Source organism: Electrona antarctica (assembly GCF_951216825.1).
Source record: "Electrona antarctica genome assembly, chromosome: 7".
In the NCBI taxonomy this organism is placed as follows: domain Eukaryota; kingdom Metazoa; phylum Chordata; class Actinopteri; order Myctophiformes; family Myctophidae; genus Electrona; species Electrona antarctica.
In genome coordinates, this window is record NC_136812.1 from 37,335,633 (window position 1) to 37,362,801 (window position 27,169).

The following is a 27,169-nucleotide window of genomic DNA, read 5'->3' on the forward strand; positions in this document are numbered from 1 at the left end:
ATGTAATGGTGACAGCCGTACCCAAAGCAGAGGGGTACTAGAGATGTAATGGTGACAGCCGTACCCAAAGCAGAGGGGTACTAGAGATGTAATGGTGACAGCCGTACCCAAAGCGGAGGGGTACTAGAGATGTAATGGTGACAGCCGTACCCAAAGCAGAGGGGTACTAGAGATGTAATGGTGACAGCCGTACCCAAAGCGGAAGGGTACTAGAGATGCTGCGGTGGATTAGCAGCAGGTCTCATGTTGTGTGTGTGAAGTGAGCCACCTTGAGACCGATTAGATCTCCAGTCATTAGAGTGTACTCTGCTCAGCCTAGTAAGAGAATGTGTGAAAGATTTGACGTAAATTGCATGCTGCGTTCATGATTTGAGGCTTTTGTTCAAAACGGGGCAATCTTGCAAACTGTGAAAGCCAATTATAGCCAATTAGGATGGAATATGAAATATCGGACAGATCCGACTTGAGCACATGACCATAGAGATACTGTGTAAACAGAATCTGGAGGAGTAATATCCAAAAATGTGTTTTACAAAATTCGGCCTCCTGGTGGCGCTATAAAAGGCAGATGTGGAATATGCAGGTCAAAGGTTTGTCCTTGGCCTCTAGGGAGTGTGCATGCAACGTTTCACACAGATCGGTGCAGTTTTAGGTAAACAATGTGAAAAGCTGCCTCATGGTGGCGCTATAACAGGCCGTTCTGGAAAATGCGGGGCAGAGGTTCATCGTTGGCATCCAGGGAGTGTGTGTGCAAAGTTTGGCATTGATCGGGCCAACGGTGCCGGAGATTAGCTGGTAACGGACGGACGGAAGGACGGACGGACGGAAGGAAGGACACACACACACACGGACGGAGTGCAAAACATACTCTCTCCCCATGCCTTTGGACCTGGTGGAGACAACAATAAGTTTAGGGATAAGGGATAAGGGGTGGCGCGAGATGGAGCCCTATATTTCCCTTTTTTGGGCATGTCATTATTTAAAAATGAATAATAAGACACAATCGAGGGGGGCGCAGCCCAGAGACCACTTCTATTTTAGGGTCCTTCCTTAAATGGAAATGTTTATGGACCCCCTGGTTTAGTGGAATGGAATCTTCTCACCTACTTTTTTCCAAGTTGGCACACTGCTGCCGAGGACTGTAACACTGTAGCACTCTAGTGACTGCCACTAATATTATGTTTCATGTATAGACATAATTACCGCTCAAATCCAGGTCAGGGCGGACAACACACATTGGCTGCGTGTACTGTATGTGACTGTTGTTTCTATATGGCAGTTTTGGCACGTAACCGAGTCCATTTACTCAATTACTGTACTGTTCTGCATACTTTAACTTTTGCTACTTTAAGTGCATTTCTTTATGTTAATACTTTTGTACTTTGACTTTAAAGGACCTATAACATAAAATTCAACTTTTTCAATTTATTTTGTGTTTTTGGGGCTCCCATATGTGTTTTCTATCCCCACAAATAACCAATTTTGAACAATCAGGCTTTCATATCATATGGGTGTTTTAATCGTAATTGCTCTCAGGAACAGCTCAACTGATTTTGGCCTCATCGTGATGTCATCAATGTCACCCTACTTTGTATAATTCCTCCTCTTCTTCAGTCTTCAGTTCCAAATTTGCATTTCCACTTTGTTTACAATGTCCACCATTGTTGATTTTCCAAGTTGGCATGAAATGGGAACAAGCCTGGTTTTATCTAGCGTCAGTATTATAATAACTCAAATATTAAATAATCTGCATATCAGCACCCCCACCACCTCAGGACATTGTGGTACTGCAGCCAAAACGGCTTTCAAAGTCCAGAAAGAAATGACAAGGCCTGGTTATATCAGAGTGGTGATTGAGGCTCAAACCATTAGAAATAACTTTGAGGGACATAGACCATATGATATTAAATATTAAAAGCAGTTTTAAAATGCACGTTATTTGAGCTTTAAGGGGAATTTTCAACATTTTACTATGTCATTAATATACCTTAGAGTTTGTGTGTGGTCACCTCGGTCTGGAGGTCACCTCTGGAGGTCACCACCGTCTGGACCGAGGTGACTTGTTCTGGAGTCACCTTTAGGGTTAGCAATTTTTGTCTATGAGACTTGGCACAGACAAATAAAAAGCACACATCCGACTCTGGTCTAGCTTAACAAAGTCCAGAAGGTTTAGTATATTTCTCACAGTATTCCTTTCATAACTGTGCCTTGACCCATTTATGTGAGCTGCAGAGTGCTGACCTGGGTTCAGCGTGGTGTCAAATCCATTATCACGGAACAGTTGTCATTAGCGGAGCTGCCGGAAGCCTTCGCACCCCACAACCTCGGCATCAACACTGTTGCCATGCAAACGGCATTACTGTAGTGTAGGTTACGGGGGACACGCTGACTCCACTTCCCTCCTCTCTTCTCTTTATCAAGTTTCAGAGAGCACTTATAATTGCTTCCTTGAACCCCATAGCATCCATACTGTATATATAAAATAGCGCCTTTTACAGTGGTAAATGGTAAATGGTAAATGGTGCATTTATATAGCGCCTTTATCCAAGGCGCTGTACATAGATTGTGCATTACATTCACCCATTCACACACACATTCATACACCGATTGCGGCGGAAGCCATGCAAGGTACCAACCAGCACATCGGGAGCAATTTGGGATTCAGTGTCTTGCCCAAGGACACTTCGACATGTAGACAGGAGGAGCCGGGATTCGAACCGCCAACCCATGGATCATTGGACGACCTGCTCTACCTCCTGAGCCACAGTGAGCCACAGTGTGCATTACATTCACTCATTCACACACACAGACGGTGGAGGAAAGCATGCAAGGCACAAACCTGCTCATCGGGAGCTCAAGGACACTATGGTCCTCATTCACAAAGGAGAAATACGCAAGAGTGTAACGGAAGCTTAACGGAAGCGTAAACAGATGCGGGAAATTCCGTCCGATCACGCAACGTTGTTTTGCCGTGCAATTCAAAGAGCGGTGTGTACCACAGGTACGCAGGTGTATGTTGTGAGGTACGCAGGTGAATGCGAACGGGTGCCAAATTATCGGAAAATCAGCGGATAACTTAATTTGCATTGATCCACGCCCCATTTCACACCATAAAAGGCGTCAAGCATGACTCAGCAGACAGCAGTAAAAAAAACAAAAAAGAACTATAGGCCTTACAGCTCAAACGAAATAGAGGTCCTCCTGACGGAATGCAACAAAATAATGATATTTTCCAGTATAGTGGCTTCACAAATTAAAATAAAAATGATTGCTGGAAAGAAATTAGGCTATATTAGGAAATTAAAAGAAAATGATCTGACCATGTCAAGCGCCGGAGCGACGACCACCACCTGCAGTCTCTTTTTTTACATCCATATACCATTACATTTGTGCGTGATTCTTTATATTGTCTATAGCCTACCATTAAACTATATAAATCATTTCCCCAAGCTTACAAAACGGTGAACGCTGCTCCGCACCGCTGCAGCAATGTCAAGCTGACTTACGGTATAAAATGCAGCTTTTTTATTTATTTATTTAAGTTCGGGACCAAGGCAGCAAGCTAGCGTATACTTGGCAATTATATTATAAAGCCTTTTCTTTTCTATTAAACAATTGCTCACTCACACCTTTGCAGAGGTAAAACATATATCCGATATTTTTATCAGAGCTGCATTGATTCATGCGGGGAATAGATTAATATCATCTCACTGTCATCTGTCTGAATGCCATGTGGAGAATGGATTTGTTCTGATCATGGACACGTAGGCATAGGCCTATATAGCTATTTAAAATTTCAACCATATACGGCGGGTAGCCTCCTCTTTGTCAGATCTAAGTGCAGGTTCATTTATGATGATGTCATATTAAAATGATTCGCGAATTTCGCGGGACATTTGGCACCAAACTTGATTGATCTCATCAATATAGTAGCCTACAGCCCAGCTATAAGTTCCCCATATTATAATTAATTAAGGTGCACTGGCTTAAAACTATGACTGGCCGAATTGCACGCTGATGCAATAATGTGGACTTCTATTTTGTTATAGGGCTAATTCATTTTCCAATGAATTCGTACAGTGCAGAATGCAGATAAGTGTATGTTCTTATTATAATTGTGAGTTTGTTTTTTAACATGCAGCGCGAGTCCGCGAGAGCCGATCTACAAGCTCACAACGCGTTGCACTGCGAGTAGAAAGCTGTCAAGTGCAGCGCAATCGCGCATGCTAGAAATATCCTAATAAATAAATAAAAAGGTGTCGGGTTTGCAGGGGCAGTTTCTGTATGGGACTCTAGGCTAACCTGCCTCTAGAATGCATGCATTTAGGCATCCAAGTGATACTTGGCTTTTATATAAGCTATCATTTTTTTATGTGCTGACCAATGTTTTGGACACATTCCTACATATTTTATCTGAGATTTGGGGACTTTTAATTGATTCAGAATGAAGACTAAAGCCTTCTGAATAAATCTACGCAAGCAGTACACGACCCTCTGAGCTGGCGCAGCTTTTAGCGGAGATTCCGACCATCCGACGTCACCGTCAAGTTCACGTTCAAGTTCATGAATCCCCACGTAATGTGGGAATCCACGTAAATGCCTGTCCGCTCACGCTCCGCTCACGTTACGTAACGGTATGAGCGTAAACGCCGTTGTGAATGAGGACCTTTGACACTAACCCTGGAGGAGCTGGGGATTGAACCGGGAACCTTCCAATGCCCAAGCAGCTGCTTTACCTCCTGAGCCACTACGACCCATCCTCCACCCTGATTCAGTTGATTTGTTCCACTATCTAACCGTGGAAACCGTAATGTTGGCTGTGTCATTATAGGCAGCATGCACCGTCGGTTGTTTGTGTAATTCGATGTTCCTTCGCCAGCGCTCCTTAACTCAGGGCTTGTTTGGTGCGAGACGAGAACGCTGTGGGCGCTGAGTCACCAAACGGAGATGTACGCTGCTTAGTTACCAACACAGTCTCACTTACTGTTAGAGCAAGTTTCTCTCTCTCTCTCTCTCTCTCTCTCTCACTCTCTCTCTCTCTCACTCTCTCTCTCTCTCTCACTCTCTCTCTCTCTCACTCTCTCTCACTCTCTCTCACGGCACTGTGTTATTTCTCATTCATCACAGTGATTCACCCATTTTTTGCGGGCATCCCCAGGTGAAATGAAAGTGACAATTTCGGGGGGGGAAAAGAAAAGAAAAAAAGACCATTGCTGCATCAAAAGTAATCAACATAGAGAACATAGCCGATCTACAAGCTCACAACGCCTTGTAGATCTGCTGTTTTCACAATATTTATCTGTGGGACTGAGCCTAACAAAATGTGTGTGTGGGGGGGGGGGGGGGTATAATTATTTTGGGGGTTTGAGAACCACTTCATTCGGCCACGGGCCCCGGGTGTAAATAAACAGCCGCCACAGATGCTGTGGCCTTATGGAAAATACCAGTGGAGCCTTTTGTCCTATTTAGTCTCCCTCCCTTCTAAGCTTTCTGAACGCTAGCTAAACAAATCCATCCATGTATCTTTAGATTCTCATGATTCACATGCATGGGAACAACATACAGTATCATCCCGTGGATCTTGGACTGTATGTGTGTCATCAGTGTATCTGAGCCCCATTGACTTACATCATGAAATGTCATTCTATAAGTTACCTCTTTGGACTGTACTCTCTGTTTGCATAAGAAACAATGGCACTTTTGTCATCAGTTCCAATTTAATTTGTTTAATCTGTATCCTGTACGAGTTCTCTATCCTCATTGGATAAAATGCTGGAGGTATCCAAAATGCATTTTTTTGTTTACTATAGAGTATAGACGAACACTGTATTAACACCGGAGCTACGAGAGACTGCTGAAATGAATGTGACACAGTATGACTTGAAGTACATTTTGTATAGATGACCTCAGTCGCGTCGCAGTTATGATCAGTGACACATACATTTGTGGTTGATTCCACTTCTCTGAACGTCACAGATTACGTACACTGCCAGCCCCTTTTTCACCCCGTCCACCCCTGACCCTCCACCCCTGCCCCTCCACTGCTCCACCCCAGCCCCTCCACCCCTGCCCCTCCACTGCTCCACCCCAGCCCCTCCACCCCTGCCCCTCCACTGCTCCACCCCAGCCCCTCCACCCCTGCCCCTCCACCCCTGCCTCTCCACCCCTGCCCCTCCACTGCTCCACCCCTGCCCCTCCACCGCTCCACCCCTGCCCCTCCACCGCTCCACCCCTGCCCCTCCACCCCTGCCCCTCCACCGCTCCACCCCTGCCCCTCCACCCCTGCCCCTCCACCCCTGCCCCTCCACCGCTCCACCCCTGCCCCTCCACCGCTCCACCCCTGCCCCTCCACTGCTCCACCCCTGCCCCTCCACTGCTCCACCCCTGCCCCTCCACCGCTCCACCCCTGCCCCTCCACTGCTCCACCCCTGCCCCTCCACCGCTCCACCCCTGCCCCTCCACTGCTCCACCCCTGCCCCTCCACCGCTCCACCCCTGCCCCTCCACTGCTCCACCCCTGCCCCTCCACCGCTCCACCCCTGCCCCTCCACCCCTGCCCCTCCACCGCTCCACCCCTGCCCCTCCACCCCTGCCCCTCCACCCCTGCCCCTCCACCGCTCCACCCCTGCCCCTCCACCGCTCCACCCCTGCCCCTCCACTGCTCCACCCCTGCCCCTCCACTGCTCCACCCCTGCCCCTCCACCGCTCCACCCCTGCCCCTCCACTGCTCCACCCCTGCCCCTCCACCGCTCCACCCCTGCCCCTCCACTGCTCCACCCCTGCCCCTCCACCGCTCCACCCCTGCCCCTCCACTGCTCCACCCCTGCCCCTCCACCGCTCCACCCCTGCCCCTCCACTGCTCCACCCCTGCCCCTCCACCACTGCTCCACCCCTGCCCCTCCACTGCTCCACCCCTGCCCCTCCACCACTGCTCCACCCCTGCCCCTCCACTGCTCCACCCCTGCCCCTCCACCGCTCCACCCCTCCACTGCTCCACCCCTGCCCCTCCACTGCTCCACCCCTGCCCCTCCACCGCTCCACCCCTCCACCCCTGCCCCTCCACTGCTCCACCCCTGCCCCTCCACCCCTGCCCCTCCACTGCTCCACCCCTGCCCCTCCACCCCTGCCCCTCCACTGCTCCACCCCTGCCCCTCCACCGCTCCACCCCTGCCCCTCCACCGCTGCCCCTCCACCGCTCCACCCCTGCCCCTCCACCCCTGCCCCTCCACCCCTGCCCCTCCACCCCTGCCCCTCCACCGCTCCACCCCTGCCCCTCCACCCCTGCCCCTCCACCCCTGCCCCTCCACCCCTGCCCCTCCACCGCTCCACCCCTGCCCCTCCACCCCTGCCCCTCCACCCCTGCCCCTCCACCCCTGCCCCTCCACCGCTCCACCCCTGCCCCTCCACCCCTGCCCCTCCACCCCTGCCCCTCCACCCCTGCCCCTCCACCGCTCCACCCCTGCCCCTCCACCCCTGCCCCTCCACCGCTCCACCCCTGCCCCTCCACTGCTCCACCCCTGCCCCTCCACCGCTCCACCCCTGCCCCTCCACCCCTGCCCCTCCACCGCTCCACCCCTGCCTCTACACCCTGACTGCCCAAGTGGTCTGTTCCAGAACCTTCTGCTCCATTACAACTCATTAGACAGCGCTCCACACGCCTCTCAATCAACTACTTCCTTTCATTCTCGCCTACGTCACACAAGCCACCGTTACCGTTACCGTGTCTCAAGGGCCTTTTGCTCTCTCGCTCTCCCTGTCTTTTTCTCTTCCTCTGTAATTGGATAAAGGAGCTGTTGGCTGAAACAGAGAGTCGCCTTGGGAAATCAAGCCAGTGGCCATTTTATTAATGTACCTTTTGTAGGAGAAACATGACATTGATTTTCCCATTAAGATTTGCAGAGATGTGTTTAGCAGTAAACGCTTCCTGTAAACGCATGTGCACTTGTAGAGTAGTGTGATGATGATGTGATGATTCACTCACTGTATACTGTCTCTTGTACAGCTTTGCACAGTGTTTGGAGTGGTGGGGATTCATCAACATTTATCTAATTCTAAATTAATTTCATAAGTATATTGTGCCTGGCTTCCCTTCTTTTGGGCATGTCATTATTGTAAAAAAATATATACTTTTTTCTTTCTTTTTTGTTAACCCATTTTTGATTGGTGCAAACCACTCCAACAACTGGCTTTATACCCGTGTACCCGTGTACCTGTGTTTGTTCGTACCAAAAAAAACAGCATGGTTGCTATGGTTAGTAATTAGTATGTGACGTCACTGACATAGATGATCAGACTATATAAGACCTTGCACCACTCAGTTCACACGGGTGTGATTTTTCAATAAGGGAGTTGCAACCAGAGCCTGTAGCTATTTTGGGTTCCTTGGCATTTTGAACCCCTGGCTGCTACTGTAGGCTACTGTCTTGAATCTTGAGTCCTCTGTGTGTTGATGTAATTTGTGGATATTGCTCTGGTAATTGTAAAATGTCTTTTTAATGTCATTTAAAAAGGTGACATGAATCTCATACTTGACAGTGGTGTGTAGCTGTGTTCCACACACACACACACACACACACACACACACACACACACACACACACACACACACACACACACACACACACACACACACACACACACACAGGCACAGGCACAGGCACACAATCACACAATCACAATCAATCATTCTCAGCAGGGCCTAAAGCCAGCCTGCAGCCTGCTCCAGACCCCCAGATCATAGACCCCAGCCTCGCACTGTATTATTTGGCAGCAAGTCAACTTGCTCTCTCACGCTGCAATTGGAGACACACACACACACACACACACACACACTCACACACACACACACACACACACACACACACACACACACACACACACACACTTAGCCCTGGCCCAAACCCCCCAAAAAAATCATGTCATTGACCATAAAACACATCTTTTGTCTTGTGGGTCTACTTTTTACAATACTGTATATAGATATAATAATACTATCTGGCTCTCAAGTATATCTATACCTGGTACACACACACACACACACACACACACACACACACACACACACACACACATTCATTCCCGCTAGCTAGCATAGCTCCGGGAAGTGGTTTCTATGACAGCAGCCCCCCCCCCCCCCCCCCCCCCCACCCACACACGCGCACATACACACACACACACACACACACACACATTCATTCCCGCTAGCTAGCATAGCTCCGGGAAGTGGTTTCTATGACAGCAGCAACCCCCCACCCCCCCCACACACACACACACACACACACACACACAGACAAACACTATAGTTTGTTTTGCGAGATGCCTTTCTCCTCTGCAGACCCTCCATAGAGCTCGGTGTGTGTGCGTCTGCGTGTGCGTGTGCGTGTGTGCGTGTGCGTGTATGTGCGTGCGTGCACATGCCTGCGTGCGTGCGTGTGTGTGTGCGCCTACACCATGCGTGCATGCGTGCATACGTGCGTGCGTGTGGAGATAAGGCCCACATCCGGGCCAGGCGTCACGCTCCGCTCCGTCACACAGCCCTGCTGGTGGTGTTGTCCTGCGAGTCATCGTCGTCCTCCTCCACCTACAAGACACAGGAGAGCAAACCACAAGCGCTGTGCATTCCTGAAGGATGCCATTCCAAACAGCACGGCGGGCGCACATTTGATACGCTCTTCTGTAGGAAACACAGATTTATAACCCAGATTAGCACCTGACAGAGTCAAGCTGCTGCTTTGTGCGCCCGTTATCTCGCATTGCGTGGACTTGACAGACAGACAGTGTTCCGTGTGCCAACGCCGAGCAGCCAATAACAGCAGAGGGGGAAGAATATGAGTCCAGATTCAGTATAGAGGGGTATATGCGCATGCATAAAGTGATGCACAAATCGAGTGGCAAAGTGAGTTTAACGTCACTTAACATCGTTTAATGCAATCAGATAAGACTTTTCTGTATGGATGTATGGGCTGTCAAGGCAATAAAGTAGTTTGATGGGTATGATGATGATGTCACGTGCATACCCTCTATGTATGAGGACATAGTGAGAGTAAAATTCTTCTCTGATTTTGGATCCTCGACATTGTAGCAGCAGAAAGAATATGAAGAATAATCGGCAATAGTACGAAAGAAAATGACAGTGTGTGCATTGATAATAGCACACTATGAGGTGCTTGATGGTGCTACGGTGTGTGATGAAGTTAGATGTGCAGCTCCACAGATGGCACTGGAGTTACCCACTTAAGTCCTATACTCACAAAGTCAAATGATACGATTGATATGTTGCTGTTTATATATAAATATACTTCAATTGTTGAAATTAAAATAGATTTACCGATGCAGTTACTATATCGTTACACCCCTATCCCTATATGACGACGATCTACGAGTTCACAAATACATTTTGTAGAGCAGCTATTTTCACTATTTAGAAACATTTTTGGCAATACTGACATGCTCAAAATAGTGACACCAGGTTGAAAGCAGTTCAAATGGTTTCTAAACTCCCAGCACTCAATTGTGCATGAGGAAGAGAGATTTCCATGGCAGACATTTCTCCCTTAATGTGAGTGTTTTTAGCGTGTGCGCACAGCCAGAGCCGGGAACACACAATGCTGGCATAGACACACACACACACACACACACACACACACACACACACAGACCCAGACACAGACACATACAGAATGCAAAGACATCTGTCTTTGCATTCACCCTCAAAGCGGCTAGTACTGGAGGAATCGGGGAGGGGGGGTGTCATACTGCATCTTACATAAGTTTGAAATATGAGAGCCTTAATTTAGCCATTTATGGTTTGCTGTGGAAACCAAAGATATTCTGAGAGAGGCTAACAAACCTGGTTGCATTTTTCACACAGGCCACGAAAGGTGTGCCTGACTCATGCTTCTATCTGAGGACCATATGGTCAACACAGAAGTGACTATTAGGTGACAGACAGCATCTGTTAGCAGTACAATTAGCTGGCTTATCAGGACCAACGGCCTCGGGGGCTGAGAGGAGGAAATGGTCTCTTCCACTCCCCCTCAGCTGCTGATTGAGAGCTGATTGCGATGTCCTTTAAAACTTGCATCTGTCCACTAGCTCCCCGCGGCTGTTATGTAATGCCTACTCCGTCATGCTCCCCCGAAAATCCAATCTACAAGCTCGCAACCCACAGCGTTGCTTTTTCACGAATGATGAAAATCTAGTTTTTTTTATAAAAAAAAAAAAAAAAAAAAAGTATAACATTTTTAGTTTGATCAAAGGAATAAAATTCACCTTTACTGACCTGCCCAAAATAGGCACGGCAGGTTGCCAGAGTGCTGTTTGGCAGCGGTGATGTGGCACACAGTGGGGGGAGTGTTGTAGTGCGTGTTGTTATAGCATTCCCAGGTGCAGCTCTGCTGTGCTGATGCAGCCTCCTCCCATGGGCTTTAATACACTGACCTGCTCGTTAGTCTGTAACAACCACATTCCACATGAAACTGCTGGTACAGGTACCAGCCTCCAACCAGCCCTATACTCTCTGCCTCCCTCCCTATTATCTCCTTCATTCACTCTCTCTATATCTGGTGTGTGTGTGTGTGTGTGTGTGTGTGTGTGTGTGTGTGTGTGTGTGTGTGTGTGTCTGTGTGTGTCTGTGTGTCTGTCTGTCTGTCTGTCTGTCTGTGTCTGTGTCTGCGTGTGCGCGTGCGTGTGCGCGTGCGTGCGTGCGTGCGCAGGCCTAAATGCAGCATTGCCATATGATTCATATAATAGGACGGCTCTCTCTCCATTTCCATCTGTTTCACTCTGTCACACTCCCTCATGCTTGGTTTCTCTGACTCCTTTTCCCTCATCACTTTCTCTTTCTCACACTATTTCTCCCTTTATCTCACTCAACCCCTCTAGCCCCCCCTCTGTCTCTCTGCAGCTCTTTCTCGCTCTCTTCTACCCTCACTGTTTCTCTCCGTCATTTCTTTCCCCCACTCTTTCCTACAGGCAGATCTTTGCTACCCTAGGCACTTCTGTAAAGCATTTTGATTAGACAGCAGTTTTCTCTGCTGGAAAGCCCCAGAACATCATCACTGGCTTGAATATACACCCAGCCAAGATAATTACCTGCCAAACAAGAACACATGTTTCATCTCTGCCCATTTTTGTGCGAACGTGAATATTTCAGTGCATGTGTCAAGTTCAACCATTGTCCTTGCTCAAGATTGCTATGTAGCCTTCTTTATTGTTTATGATTACAGGTGGAAAAGAGTGGGTGGCATAATTCTTTTGTGTGCAAATGTCAACATTGCAGTTACAGGAAGAGAACAGAACATTGAGAGTGTTGCACTTTCTTTAGCCTACGCCCTTGTAACAGGCTCGGGCAGTATGAGAGAGAGGCAGCATTGTGGCTGTAGTGACAATCATAAAGACAGGTTGTTGAATTCCCTATTCTGGCAACTAAGTGGCCAGGGCATTTATCAGAACAAAAAACACCTAAAGGTCCTCACAGTATATATAGAGCACTCCTGCTCTGTCTAAGGTCTACACAAACTACAGTCCACAAACACTCCTGCTCTGTCTAAGGTCTACACAAACTACAGTACTCAAACACTCCTGCTCTGTCTAAGGTCGACACAAACTACAGTACTCAAACACTCCTGCTCTGTCTAAGGTCGACACAAACTACAGTCCTCAAACACTCCTGCTCTGTCTAAGGTCTACACAAACTACAGTCCTCAAACACTCCTGCTCTGTCTAAGGTACACAAACTACAGTCCTCAAACACTCCTGCTCTGTCTAAGGTCTACACAAACTACAGTCCTCAAACACTCCTGCTCTGTCTAAGGTCTACACAAACTACAGTCCTCAAACACTCTTGCTCTGTCTAAGGTCGACACAAACTACAGTCCTCAAACACTCCTGCCTTGATGCTAAAAAGTGCAGAGGCCGCGGTGTGTGCAGCTTCTTGGCAGTGCCTTAGATTGTCAGCGGTTGGAGCCAATGAGAGGGAATGTAGAAGGCTGCTATCAGCATTCCCCTCACCATGTCCCTCAGCCCTCTACACCCTATTTTATACTTTCATGTATTCAAGAGTAGACCATCTTCAAGCTCACAATGCATCACATTGTGAGATATATGTTATATATAGATATGTAATCTGTTTTATGACAATCGGACAGATGCTTATTCAGTGTGTGTGTGTGTGTGTGTGTGTGTGCGCGCGCGTGCGTGCGTGCAGGTTGTGTGAGTCCAGAGGAGCTGACCATGGAGGGGGTCCACTCTACAATAGAGAGGGTGTTTGAGATGCTACGAGGTCTGAGCCACACCAGAGACCACCTAAAAAAACTACAGTCTGTCTACACTGCCAGCGATGGAGTTCACCAGGTCTCTCACTCACACACACACACACACACACACACACACACACACACACACACACACACACTAGTGTCCAGGTGATGTTTTGGTGAGCAGAGATCTTTTGTTTCCCCCGATATCACATTATGAATTCCCATTGATGGTGGAATGCAGTTCACCTCAGCAGTTTGCATCTCCTCTAAATCCGTTGTTTAAATACCATTTGCGCTACAATGAAGGTGATAGGACCCGACACACACCCGACTGGTTGAATTAATGTAACTCCCAAAACACACCCATGATGACTGATTCAAAGCCTTAATGCCACCCATTAACGGTGTGTGCTGTTTTTCGCGCTCACATCATGTGTTTTGCCTAAACGGGGCCCATTGTCTAACAACATTGGGGGCAAGACTGATGGAACTGACTCATGGGAGCCACGCAGTTACTGTACCTTGTCTTACAATTTACAATTTAGGCATTTAGCAGACGCTCTTCAGAGCGACTTACAGTAAGCAAGAATATTACATGGTAATACATCAATCTGTACAATGAAACTATGAGTATAAACTATAGAGTGCTACATAATATGCCATCTAAATTACATAATTTAGCCTTTGTATATGCCTGCAAGATCATCGAGGCTATAGGGCAAGTGCTACTGCAAGTGTCCTCATTATGAGGATAGTCTGAAAAAGGCCACAATGTGAACACCCATCACTGTTTGTTCTATAGAAAACATGATGCAAATGGCAAAAGACTGTGTCAAGGGAATTCCTGACTCACAGAAACTCTGACATGTTATTCGTTATTTGTTAGTGTGCGTGCGTGTGTTTTGTTTCATTATCTCATGTCATGTGGCTCCGGCATATATGCGCATATTTAACCACATACATAAGTTATATGTACAGATAGCTGATCATTTTCTTGTATTTCGCTGACATTACCTCACGATGCGATGCCTTGGGAGCAAATGCCTGCTAATTAATCAAATAAATGAATCAAATAAAATATAAACTAGAAATAGAAAAAGTGCCCTTCTGGGCACAGGTCTCCACCAGGAGGATAGGATTGTGTGTGATGTTTGGCAAAATGTTTAGGAGTAATATAAACGTGTGTGTGTGTGTGTGTGTGTGTGTGTGTGTGTGTGTGTGTGTGTGTGTGTGTGTGTGTGTGTGTGTGTGTGTGTGTGTGTGTGTGTGTGTGTGTGTGTGACGCGACTTGGCCTGTTGTAGCGCACCATGAGGCTGATTTGAAAACTGTCAAGTGGCATTTCTTCCTCAGCCTAGTAGTGGGAATAGGCATGCACAGTTTCACCGCAATCGGACACTGCGTTGTGGAGTTGTGGCAATTTGTACAAAACGGGTACAAAACGGGCTACTCCTGAAAACTTTAGAAGCCAATCGTAGGCAATCAGGATGGATAATTATGAGAAATCAAACAAATCACATGATCACATGACTATGGAGAGCATGTGTACCGATTTGCGTGAAATTTTGATAAAATCTGAAGGAGTAATATTAGAAAATGTGTTTTACATATGTCGGCCTCCTGGTGGCGCTATAAAGAGCAGATGTGAAAAATTTGCAGCATTTTGTTTGAAACGGAGCACTCCTGCGAACTTTGGAAGCCAATCTTAGCCAATCAGGATGGAGTCTGAAAAATCTGAAAGACCCGTTTCGTTGAATGGCTCTAGAGAGACTGTGTACCAATTTGCGTAATGTTTGGACAAAATCTGTAGGTGTACTGTCAAAACATTTGTTTTGCACAAAGCGGCCTCCTGGTGGCGCTATAATAGAAGGGTTAAGAGTAGCCGGTAGAGTGGCCGGTAGAGTGTAGAGTGGCCGGTAGAGTGTAGAGTGGCCGGTAGAGTGGCCGGTAGAGTGTAGAGTGGCCGGTAGAGTGTAGAGTGGCCGGTAGAGTGGCCGGTAGAGTGTAGAGTGGCCGGTAGAGTGTAGAGTGGCCGGTAGAGTGGCCGGTAGAGTGGTCGGTAGAGTGGTCGGTAGAGTGTAGAGTGGCCGGTAGAGCGGCCGGTAGAGTGGCCGGTAGAGTGGCCGGTAGAGTGGTCGGTAGAGTGGCCGGTAGAGTGGCCGGTAGAGTGGTCGGTAGAGTGGTCGGTAGAGTGGTCGGTAGAGTGTAGAGTGGCCGGTAGAGTGGCCGGTAGAGTGGCCGGTAGAGTGGTCGGTAGAGTGGCCGGTAGAGTGGCCGGTAGAGTGGCCGGTAGAGTGGCCGGTAGAGTGGCCGGTAGAGTGTAGAGTGGCCGGTAGAGTGGCCGGTAGAGTGGCCGGTAGAGTGGTCGGTAGAGTGGCCGGTAGAGTGGCCGGTAGAGTGGTCGGTAGAGTGGTCGGTAGAGTGTAGAGTGGCCGGTAGAGTGGCCGGTAGAGTGGCCGGTAGAGTGGTCGGTAGAGTGGTCGGTAGAGTGGTCGGTAGAGTGTAGAGTGGCCGGTAGAGTGGCCGGTAGAGTGGCCGGTAGAGTGGTCGGTAGAGTGGTCGGTAGAGTGGTCGGTAGAGTGTAGAGTGGCCGGTAGAGTGGCCGGTAGAGTGTAGAGTGGCCGGTAGAGTGGCCGGTAGAGTGTAGAGTGGCCGGTAGAGTGGCCGGTAGAGTGTAGAGTGGCCGGTAGAGTGTAGAGTGGCCGGTAGAGTGTAGAGTGGCCGGTAGAGTGTAGAGTGGCCGGTAGAGTGTAGAGTGGCCGGTAGAGTGGCCGGTAGAGTGTAGAGTGGCCGGTAGAGTGTAGAGTGGCCGGTAGAGTGTAGAGTGGCCGGTAGAGTGGCCGGTAGAGTGGCCGGTAGAGTGGCCGGTAGAGTGGCCGGTAGAGTGTAGAGTGGCCGGTAGAGTGGCCGGTAGAGTGTAGAGTGGCCGGTAGAGTGTAGAGTGGCCGGTAGAGTGTAGAGTGGCCGGTAGAGTGGCCGGTAGAGTGTAGAGTGGCCGGTAGAGTGTAGAGTGGCCGGTAGAGCGGCCGGTAGAGTGGCCGGTAGAGTGGCCGGTAGAGTGTAGAGTGGCCGGTAGAGTGGCCGGTAGAGTGTAGAGTGGCCGGTAGAGTGTAGAGTGGCCGGTAGAACGGCCGGTAGAGTGTAGAGTGGCCGGTAGAGTGGCCGGTAGAGTGTAGAGTGGCCGGTAGAGTGTAGAGTGCCGGTAGAACGGCCGGTAGAGTGTAGAGTGGCCGGTAGAGTGGCCGGTAGAGTGTAGAGTGGCCGGTAGAGTGTAGAGTGGCCGGTAGAGTGTAGAGTGGCCGGTAGAGTGTAGAGTGGCCGGTAGAACGGCCGGTAGAGTGTAGAGTGGCCGGTAGAGTGGCCGGTAGAGTGGCCGGTAGAGTGGCCGGTAGAGTGTAGAGTGGCCGGTAGAACGGCCAGATGGCAACCATTCCCAGTTTGAACCCGGGCTCCCCCACAGTTATTGTCGAAGTGTCCATGAGCAAGACTCTGAACCCCTAATTGCTCCCGATGTGCAGTTTGGTGCCTTGCATGGTTTCCTCTACCATCGGTGTATGAATGTGTAATGTGTAGAAATCTATGTAAAGCGCTTTGGATAAGCGCTATATAAATGGACCATTTACCGATTTGCCTTGGTCCTGTTTTGTCCTGTGTTTTGTCCACATTTCTCGGTGCATTACACAAGATAACTGATCGGGCGTCTGCAGGACCGGGTTGTGCGAGAAAATAACATCGCCATGAATGTCGAGGTCTTGTGCAATACCAGGCATCTCTCCCTGCTCCCATTGTGGTTGCTTTGACGTCTTCAATGGCTTTCAGCCTCTCCAGACGCAGTAAATGGCTTAACGCTTTGAGAAATCGAGAACCTTAAACCTTCCTTCTGTGCAATATGTGATGAGGTATTTGTCTGTTCTTATGTAACCGTTCAGTCCTTCCTGGCTGCCTTTGTCCTTTTGGTATTTAAAGTCGTTTTCTTTTTCTTATTTTATACTTTGTGTAGAAAGTGCAGATAAATAAATAATAATACAAATAAATAATAATTAGTATAAATAAAAAATAATAATAATTAAGATGATGTGCACTTGTAGACCGGCCAAATCAGCCTTTTGGGTCTCGACCTGAACATTTTGAGCACCACTTCTGCTGTAGAAGATCTTTATAAATTCAAGGCTCCATGGGGTGAGTAATTGATAGAGAAAGAAAAGTCATTTTGGGGGTGAACTATCCCTTTAAACGCTCCAGTCTTAGTGAAACATACCTAAGTTGCAACTGTTGTTTGGTATGCTGGTTAGCTAACTTAGCTTGACGGTCAATAAATAAAAATAAATAAAAATAAAATAAAATGATTCACAGCAGGCAGGCAGTGATCACGCCATGTGCACATGACCCCATCAACTTGTACAATTCAGCAGTCAAAGTAGGACGCGAAAAAGCAATGGGTCTAGCACCAATCCTTTATGTATTCCATTGCTATTATAGCACAAAGGGTAGACAAATGTTAAATGGTGCATTTACTGTATATAGTGCCTTTATCCAAGGCGCTTTACAGAGATTGTGCATTACATTCACACACACATTCACACACTGATGCCAGAAGAAACCATGCAAGGCACCAACCTGCACATCGGGAGAAATTAGGGGTTCAGAGTCTTGCTCAAGGACACTTCGACACTAACTCTGGGGGAGCCCGGGTTCGAACTGGGAACCTTGTGGTTGCCATCCGGTCACTCTACCCCTGAGCCACTGCCGCCCCGACAAAGGGTCGCACTGTACTATACCCCTGAGGTACAACTGTGAGATATATGGTCATAAAAATGGAATTGGGGAATTGGGAAAAAATAAAAAATAAATCCATGAAGTCATCCTTTGCCAGCCCTGTGAAATACAGTGAATGGTGGGGACATTTTGGCTTAAGGCCACTTTTTTATTATTTTTATGCATGAGTTAGTCGTGCTTTATTTGGATGTACCCAGGAGCACAGCCAAGGCAAAGGGAACATTGACCCAGACATGCATCATTTGTTATGCAGATCCAAAGCAGGCCGTGTGTCCCCTCCAACTGTGCACTATATACTTTACCCATTTTCAACTGTTTTTATTATATTTTGACACTTGCTTTGGCAATGTAAACATATGTTTTCTCATGCCAATAAATCTCCTTTGAATTGAATATAATTATGCCACACAAAAATCCCTCCCTTCTCTGTGGGTGTGATGCATAGCCACTCTCACATGACCGTGGATACTAAACAGATATGCGATGTGTGCCTTTGTATTTGAAGGACAAGCAGATGTGTGTGTGCGTGTGCGTGTGCGTGTGCGTGTGCGTGTGCGCGCGCGTGTGTGGTCGCATACATGAGTGTCCAATTGTCTAATGCCCTGTTCCTTTGCAAGTGCCTCTTAGCACATCATGCGTCATTATCTGTTTACGATTAAACTTTGTACTGTCCATAAATTCACAGGAGAAGATTAGGGCAGATTCACATTATGGGACCACTTGGCAGATGTTGTGGTAGTGGATGTGTGTTGTGGTAGTGGATGTGTGTTGTGGTATAGTGTGAATCGACCGATTGAAGTGTACTCGGATACGGATCACTGCAATGTGAAAGCATTGCCTGGGTCTTGGAAATCTTAAAGCTGATGTTGCCTGATGTAAAACTATTTCTAAAACAAATAGCAGGCACTTTAATGGCCCTGGAAGTCATCCAGCTGACCCGGGTCACTGTAGCATTGGCACCTTGCCATGCAGTGTAACCGTGACTAGACTGAGGAGAGGCAGCCACGCTGCATTTATCACATTATTAATTTTAATAGTGCTCCTTTACGGCGCCAACGTTAGCAAGCGCTGCCAGCTTGTCTGTTTGTATAACTCACCACCGTTCAGGCCTATCAGATCAGTACATGTACCCAGTCACACGCACATGCTTCTCCAGTACATGTCATGCTGTGAATTAATGTGCCGTTGCGTTTGCTGGAACACGTCGGCCAATGAGACATGCCAGCACTGACTGATGGAGCCTTCTCCCAACATAACAAGGACAGATACAGCACTGACTGATGGAGCCTTCTCCCAACATAACAAGGACAGATACAGCACTGACTGATGGAGCCTTCTCCCAACATAACAAGGACAGATACAGCACTGACTGGTGGAGCCTTCTCCCAACATAACAAGGACAGATACAGCACTGACTGGTGGAGCCTTCTCCCAACATAACAAGGACAGATACAGCACTGACTGGTGGAGCCTTCGCCCAACATAACAAGGACAGATACAGCACTGACTGATGGAGCCTTCTCCCAACATAACAAGGACAGATACAGCACTGACTGATGGAGCCTTCTCCCAACATAACAAGGACAGATACAGCACTGACTGGTGGAGCCTTCTCCCAACATAACAAGGACAGACAGCTAGGCTGAGAGCAGATGCATGCTATGCTTCCTATTGAACGAAGGATGGGGCATTGTTCAGTGATCGGAAGTGGTTTTATGTCAGACAAAAAGAACAGCCAAGTGGTGTAAAGTACATTTAGTCAAATACTGTACTGGAGTACAATTTTGAGGGTTTTTTTTTTAGTATTGCCATACTTTTGCTTCTACATCTCAGAGGCAAATATTGTACTCACATGTGTGAGCTTGTAGATTTTTTATAAATGTATTAACTTGAAATTTGACATTCTGCACAAGTACCTTTTGAATACAGGACTTTTACTTGTAACAGAGTATATCAACATGCAGACAGTATGCCTGTTCAGGGGAGGGAGTAGGTGGGGGGGATAGCGTGTACCTCCACATGCGTTACGCCCCCCTAGTGAGACCTTTCACTGTCGGGTGTAAAGAAGATGTTGGCTTGATGGCCCGGGTATCGGAGGAGACCCGAGGCTTTCTTCACCCTCCCAATGACTGATTGTGGGGGTTAGCAGAGATGGAGTACTTGTAGAGAGGCTGGGGAATTGGGAATTGGCTTTACTAAATTGGGAGAATTTTTTTTTCTTTTGTCTTGAAGGGGCATGTTTTGCACAATAACAGTCTTTTCATTATGTCTGCCCACGATCTCTGATTCATACAGTACGTTTGTTTACCTCAGTCACTGATACTAAAATCTGATATTTTATTTTTATTTTTTCTATGAACCTGTGACTTGACACCCATACTGTTATAAAACGGAAATAAAAAGATTTTGAAAAGAAAAGAAACATGCAGACAGTATACGTGAAGTCTGAGCCTCTGGGGCACCGTGGTACATACCAGACTGATGTGCACTACAGAATTCCTCTAGACCAAATATCTTAGCTGAAAATAGAACATCTATATACATACAAGCTCACAACACATCACATGGAGAGCTTGGAGATCTGCTATTTTTTGCCAAATGTTCAACCTAGAATAGGGCAGATAGCATTGAAGCTATTTCATTATTTTGTTGTCTCGTAGTTGTGGCATTCAAACATATATTCACATTATTCAGTGCACATTTAGTAAAAAAGAAATACAAATAAAAAAGGTAACAAGGTAAGAATAGCTTGCACATTCTCCTCATTAAAATGAGCAATGAATGAAATAAGCACTTCAGAATACTCCTTCATAACATTGATGGGCTCAACTGGCCTGGCAATAAATCCCATTCTACTCCCAGGTCATGGTGACATGATGAGTGGAGAGAGCGCTGTCAAAGCAAAGCAAAGCAAAGTAAAGTTCTTTGTTTACCCAAGGTGAATGGACTAAGCTCGAGATGCTTGTTTACAGCCAGACCTTGCTCATAGAACATTTCATGGTAGGGGTTCAATGCCTTGCTCAAGGGCACTTCAGCGGTGGTAATTTTAACGTGCCGGTCCGGGGATTCGAACTGGCGACCTTCCGATAACAAGACCGCTCCGCAAACCGTTCGCCCACTGCTGCCCCTGCTGCTGCCCCTGCTGCTGCCCCTGCCCCTGCTGCTGCCCCTGCTGCTGCCCCTGCTGTCGCTGTCCATGTGTCTGTGGTTGGAAACTTGGAGCCAGTGGTGGAAAGTAATTAAGTACATTTACATAAGTACAATTTTGAGGAATTTGTACTGTACTTGACTATTTCCAATTTCCAATACTTTCACTTGTACTCCACTACATCTCAGAGGCAAATATTGTAGATTAACCCTATGTACATTTCGACCATTACGTTTTTTTTTTAATACATTTAAAAACTTTGAATGGGACATTCTGCAGAATGAGTAATTTCTACTTTAAACTGGTTGCTTCTTTTGGGCTTGTTTTCACAGACCTGGTCGCTTGTTTCACTCACAGAATCTGGCAAGCTAGCTTGCCACCAAACTGGAGCCTCTGCAATGCATCCCGCACCCGCAACAAAACAAAACACACAACTTTTTTTCCGCTAGCTTTGCTTTAGAGTTGATCAATTGGTATATGAATTGAGATTTCAGAGTTGACATTGAGAATAATTATGGTATCTAGTTCACACTGCACGAGTAGTCAGAACTGAAACATGACGAGATGAACAGACTAGAGAACCACTCTACAGTGGAGTATAACATGGAACTTCTCAAATGTGGCAATGTTTGTTGTTTGCATGTGTGTGTGTGTGTGTGTGTGTGTGTGTGTGTGTGTGTGTGTGTGTGTGTGTGTGTGTGTGTGTGTGTGTGTGTGTGTGTGTGTGTGTGTGTGTGTGTGTGTGTGTGTTACTTTTATATAATTGATGATGACTTATGCAATCACGAAGGCAGGCTCCCCCTCAGTCACTGGAAGCATGGGCTTTTGGATCTGCGTGCGTGCGTGCGTGCGTGCGTGCGTGCGTGCGTGCGTGCGTGCGTGCGTGCGTCTGTTCACTCCCAGCACTGTTTGTGCTGGGAGTGAACAGCATAACAATGCTGTGCGGTTGTTATGCTTACAATGTTACTTTTATATAATTGATGATGACTTATGCAATCACGAAGGCAGGCTCCCCATCAGTCACTGGAAGCATGGGCTTTTGGATCTGTGTGTGTGTGTGTGTGTGTGTGTGTGTGTGTGTGTGTGTGTGTGTGTGTGTGTGTGTGTGTGTGTGTGTGTGTGTGTGTGTGTGTGTGTGTGTGTGTGTGTGTGTGTGTGTGTGTGTGTGTGTGTGTCAGTCTTTGCCCACATGTCACAGTGTTCAAGGACATAATCATATAAAGGCATGTATGGGGCATTGACGTCCCACGTATTGGAGCAAAGTGGCACATTAGGCACAAGTTTCGACTGTTTGAAATGTAATACATGTTGTGCGATTCCGCATAAAGCTGTTATGGGATTCCGTTTCAAAGCTGTTTGTTGCATTCATTTTGCATTAGGTTGTCAATTTGTTCATGTTTTACAATTCAGTTACTAAATTAGTTACTAAACTAAAGCTGCTTTCTAGGTAGCGTTAGTTGACCAAAATCCATTTCCCCTGATGCTTGTGCAGTAGTTCAACTGAAGAAGTTGAGGCTCTGTGTGTGTGTGTGTGTGTGTGTGCGTGTGCGTGTGCGTGTGCGTGCGTGCGTGCGTGCGTGTGCGTGCGCGTGTGTGTGTGTGTGCGTGTGCGTGTGCGTGTGCGTGTGCGTGCGTGCGCGTGTGCGTGTGCGTGCGCGTGTGTGTGTGTGTGTGTGTGTGTGTGTGTGTGTGTGTGTGTGTGTGTGTGCGTGCGAGCGATAGATACTGTAACTGATAATATGTGATTCATTTCAGCCACGTCCACCTTGCATGTTGGGAGGATTGAGCTATTCAGAGCATTCATTGCACTGCCAAGCCTTATCTGGGCCTTCATTGTTCGTTGATACAGCAACCTCTACTCCTGTCCCCAAATTCTTCGGCAGGAAACTTGTGGACTATAAATGGTGCTCTGTGTGCTGTGTATCTGGACAGAAAGAAAAAACTGCCTTCTCTTCTCTTCATTTCAAAACATTAGAATTAGGTTGGTGTGTGTGTGCGTGCGTGCGTGCGTGCGTGCGTGCGTGCGTGCGTGCGTGCGTGCGTGCGTGAGTGTTGGGGCGGGGGGGAGAAGCAGGGAGGCTCGACGTCCTCCCGGTGGGGGCTCCTCACTGGTAGGTGAGTCAGTAGGACTCACAGCAATGTTTGGGGGGAGGAAATTATTGGCATAACGAGAAAAAATGGGTAAAAAAAGAAAAAACACTTTTATGCTGAGGCATAACGCATAAATGAGTTCAAAACATTCAGTTCCATTTGACTGGAAGCTGTGGATGTCTCTGTAAGTGTAACCATTCATTTGGTTTTGGGTTCAGGACATGAAATGCCTCAACAGGGGTATGATTGTGACAACTGGTTTATGCTTTGTCATACGAAGGTGTTGCATCCCAAAAATAGGCGATCTACAAGCTGGTGGTGTGTGTGTGTGTGTGTGTGAGGGGGAGAGGGGGGGGGGTGTCACCCAATGTGGGTTCCTATTATGGAGAAAGCAGGCGAGAGTGTTTGGGAGTCAGGACGTGTCACAGTGACTGATGTTTTCAAACACACCCCCTTCTGACTAATGCTTTCAGCCGTTGAAGTGGACCTAACAGCAACAGCATTATGCATTATAATAACACAAAGGTACACCAACACACATCTATCAGAGTCAAGAGTCACTATTTTGAGCTAAGTACATCAGCAAAAAAAACAATCTGACTCAGATGTTTTGTTTACAAGTAGAACATTTACAAAATAGAATTTAGGAGATGAATGATGGGGTATCTCCTCTGTGTTAGAAAGCCTGGCAGGGGCTTATGCTGCATTCACATGGAATCAGGCAAGCGGTAGACGGCAACCAGACTTCATTTCAGTGGACGGGAGCAGGACGGTAAACGGAACAGGACGGCACGGCAGCCAGAACCGGTGACAGTACAGTACAGTACAGTACAGTACAGTACAGTACAGTACAGTACAGTACAGTACAGTACAGTACAGTACAGTACAGTACAGTACCACTGTGCCACCTGAGCGACTCTCTCCCTCAGCAAAAATATTTTGTCCAACAAAAGTTAACTTGACAAAAATGCAATTGCAAGTATTATACGCATATATTAGCTGTACGGATTCGGAGACATGAAATCCAAACACACGCATGCAGCCACACACACACACACACACACACACACACACACACACACACACACACACACACACACACACACACACACACACACACACACACACACACACACACACACAAATCATGTAAATACAGACCTGAAATTGCCCAAAATGTTTAATTTAATATGTTATCCAAGATGTCCTCATTTAACCTGTCTGGAAGACTTTCTGGCCACCAAGGATAAGCTTTACAGCATATTGTGTTATTTAAATTAACACAGCTATATGCAGGCCCGGGCGGCTGTCTTAGCTGACTGACTGGGCACCTTGGCTGGTAATCCAGTCTGGCAGTGTGCCGCAGGTTCGACTCCCGATCCCGACGGCCTTTACTGCGTTTCACCCTCCCATCTCTCTCCCCCATTTCCTGTCGGCCCACTTTCATCTATCCCTCTATCAATTTAAAAAAAATCACACCCGTGTGAAGTAAGTGGTGCAACTCCGTGTGAGGTTCTCCGGGGGGGGGGGGGGGGGGGGGGATTCCAGACCCACAGGAACGCACCCAGGGTGCCGGCCCGATTCCGGCAAGCCGCCCTGCGTCCGAAACGGTTGAGAAATGACAGAGTTACCGTGTGGGGGTCCCTCTACACACCAAACAAACACAAACACACACACACCCCCTTCTGACTAATGCTTTCAGCCGTTGAAGTGGACCTAACAGCAACAGCATTATGCATTATAATAACACAAAGGTACACCAACACACATCAGAGTCAAGAGTCACTATTTTGAGCTAAGTACATCAGCATGTTAAAAAAAACAATCTGACTCAGATGTTTTGTTTACAAGTAGAACATTTACAAAATAGAATTTAGGAGATAAATGACGGGGTATCTCCTCTGTGTTAGAAAGCCTGGCAGGGGCCTATCCTGCATTCACATGGAATCAGGCAAGCGGTAGACGGCAACCAGACTTCATTTTAGTGGACGGGAGCAGGACGGTAAACGGAACAGGACGGCCCGGCAGCCAGAACCGGTGACGGTAACGGCAGACGGCATCAATGTTAAAATATTTAACCGGGAAGACGTAGAGCCTCCGTGCTTCTCCCCCCCGCCCCAACACTCCCTACTTGCAGGTGCTGCCCCAGTCCGTAGGAGTACAGTACCAGTACAGTACCAGTACAGTACCAGTACCAGTACAGTACAGTACCAGTACCAGTACCAGTACAGTACCAGGAGTACCAGTCCGTATAGGAGTACATGCATCATGATGCATTAACAATTCTCACTCTCCCGGCCCAGCTTCCCCACCCTGAACCTGAACATGGGCCGGTTGTGTTTGTATAGACTCTTGAGGAAGCTTGATGCGCCACAGTGGATTTAAACAAGAGACTCCGTGGTGGTGAGAAGGTACTTTACCACTGCGCCACCCGAGCGACTCTCTCCCTCAGCAAAAATATTTTGTCCAACAAAAGTTAACTTGACAAAAATGCAATTGCAAGTATTATACGCATATATTAGCTGTTCGGATTCGGAGACATGAAATCCAAACGCACGCAGCCACACACACACACACACACACACACACACACACACACAAATCATGTAAATACAGACCTGAAATTGCCCAAAATGTTTAATTTAATATGTTATCCAAGAGGTCCTCATTTAACCTGTCTGGAAGACTTTTTGGCCACCAAGGATAAGCTTTACAGCATATTGTGTTATTTAAATTAACACGGCTATATGCAGGCCTGGGCGGCTGTCTTAGCTGACTGCATGGGCACCTTGGCTGGTAATCCAGTCTGGCAGTGTGCCGCAGGTTCGACTCCTGATCCCGACGGCCTTTACTGCATGTCACCCTCCCATCTCTCTCCCCCATTTCTTGTCGGCCCACTTTCATCTATCCCTCTATCAATTTAAAAAAAATCACACCCGTGTGAAGTAAGTGGTGCAACTCCGTGTGAGGTTCTCCGGGGGGGGGGGGGGGGGGGGGGTTCGAGACCCACAGGAACGCACCCAGGGTGCCGGCCCGATTCCGGCAAGCCGCCCTGCGTCCGAAACGGTTGAGAAATGACAGAGTTACCGTGTGGGGGTCCCTCTACACACCAAACAAACACAAACACACACACACAAACACACCCCCTTCTGACTAATGCTTTCAGCCGTTGAAGTGGACCTAACAGCAACAGCATTATGCATTATAATAACACAAAGGTACACCAACACACATCTATCAGAGTCAAGAGTCACTATTTTGAGCTAAGTACATCAGCATGTTAAAAAAAACAATCTGACTCAGATGTTTTGTTTACAAGTAGAACATTTACAAAATAGAATTTAGGAGATAAATGACGGGGTATCTCCTCTGTGTTAGAAAGCCTGGCAGGGGCCTATCCTGCATTCACATGGAATCAGGCAAGCGGTAGACGGCAACCAGACTTCATTTTAGTGGACGGGAGCAGGACGGTAAACGGAACAGGACGGCCCGGCAGCCAGAACCGGTGACGGTAACGGCAGACGGCATCAATGTTAAAATATTTAACCGGGAAGACGTAGAGCCTCCGTGCTTCTCCCCCCCGCCCCAACACTCCCTACTTGCAGGTGCTGCCCCAGTCCGTAGGAGTACAGTACCAGTACAGTACCAGTACAGTACCAGTACCAGTACAGTACAGTACCAGTACCAGTACCAGTACAGTACCAGGAGTACCAGTCCGTATAGGAGTACATGCATCATGATGCATTAACAATTCTCACTCTCCCGGCCCAGCTTCCCCACCCTGAACCTGAACATGGGCCGGTTGTGTTTGTATAGACTCTTGAGGAAGCTTGATGCGCCACAGTGGATTTAAACAAGAGACTCCGTGGTGGAGGGAAGGTACTTTACCACTGCGCCA

The 27,169-nt window shown here is 47.7% G+C and overlaps 1 protein-coding gene across 1 annotated transcript in view; it reads left to right on the forward strand.

Annotated features, from left to right (window-relative positions):
* The window catches only part of scfd2 (sec1 family domain containing 2), a 191,636-nt gene that overhangs the window by 132,286 nt on the left and 32,181 nt on the right, over nucleotides 1–27,169 (forward strand). Inside the window, exon 6 of the mRNA XM_079506818.1 lies at nucleotides 13,207–13,352. Within this exon, the coding sequence (XP_079362944.1) occupies nucleotides 13,207–13,352 (146 nt within the window). The remainder of the gene's footprint in view (nucleotides 1–13,206; nucleotides 13,353–27,169) is intronic.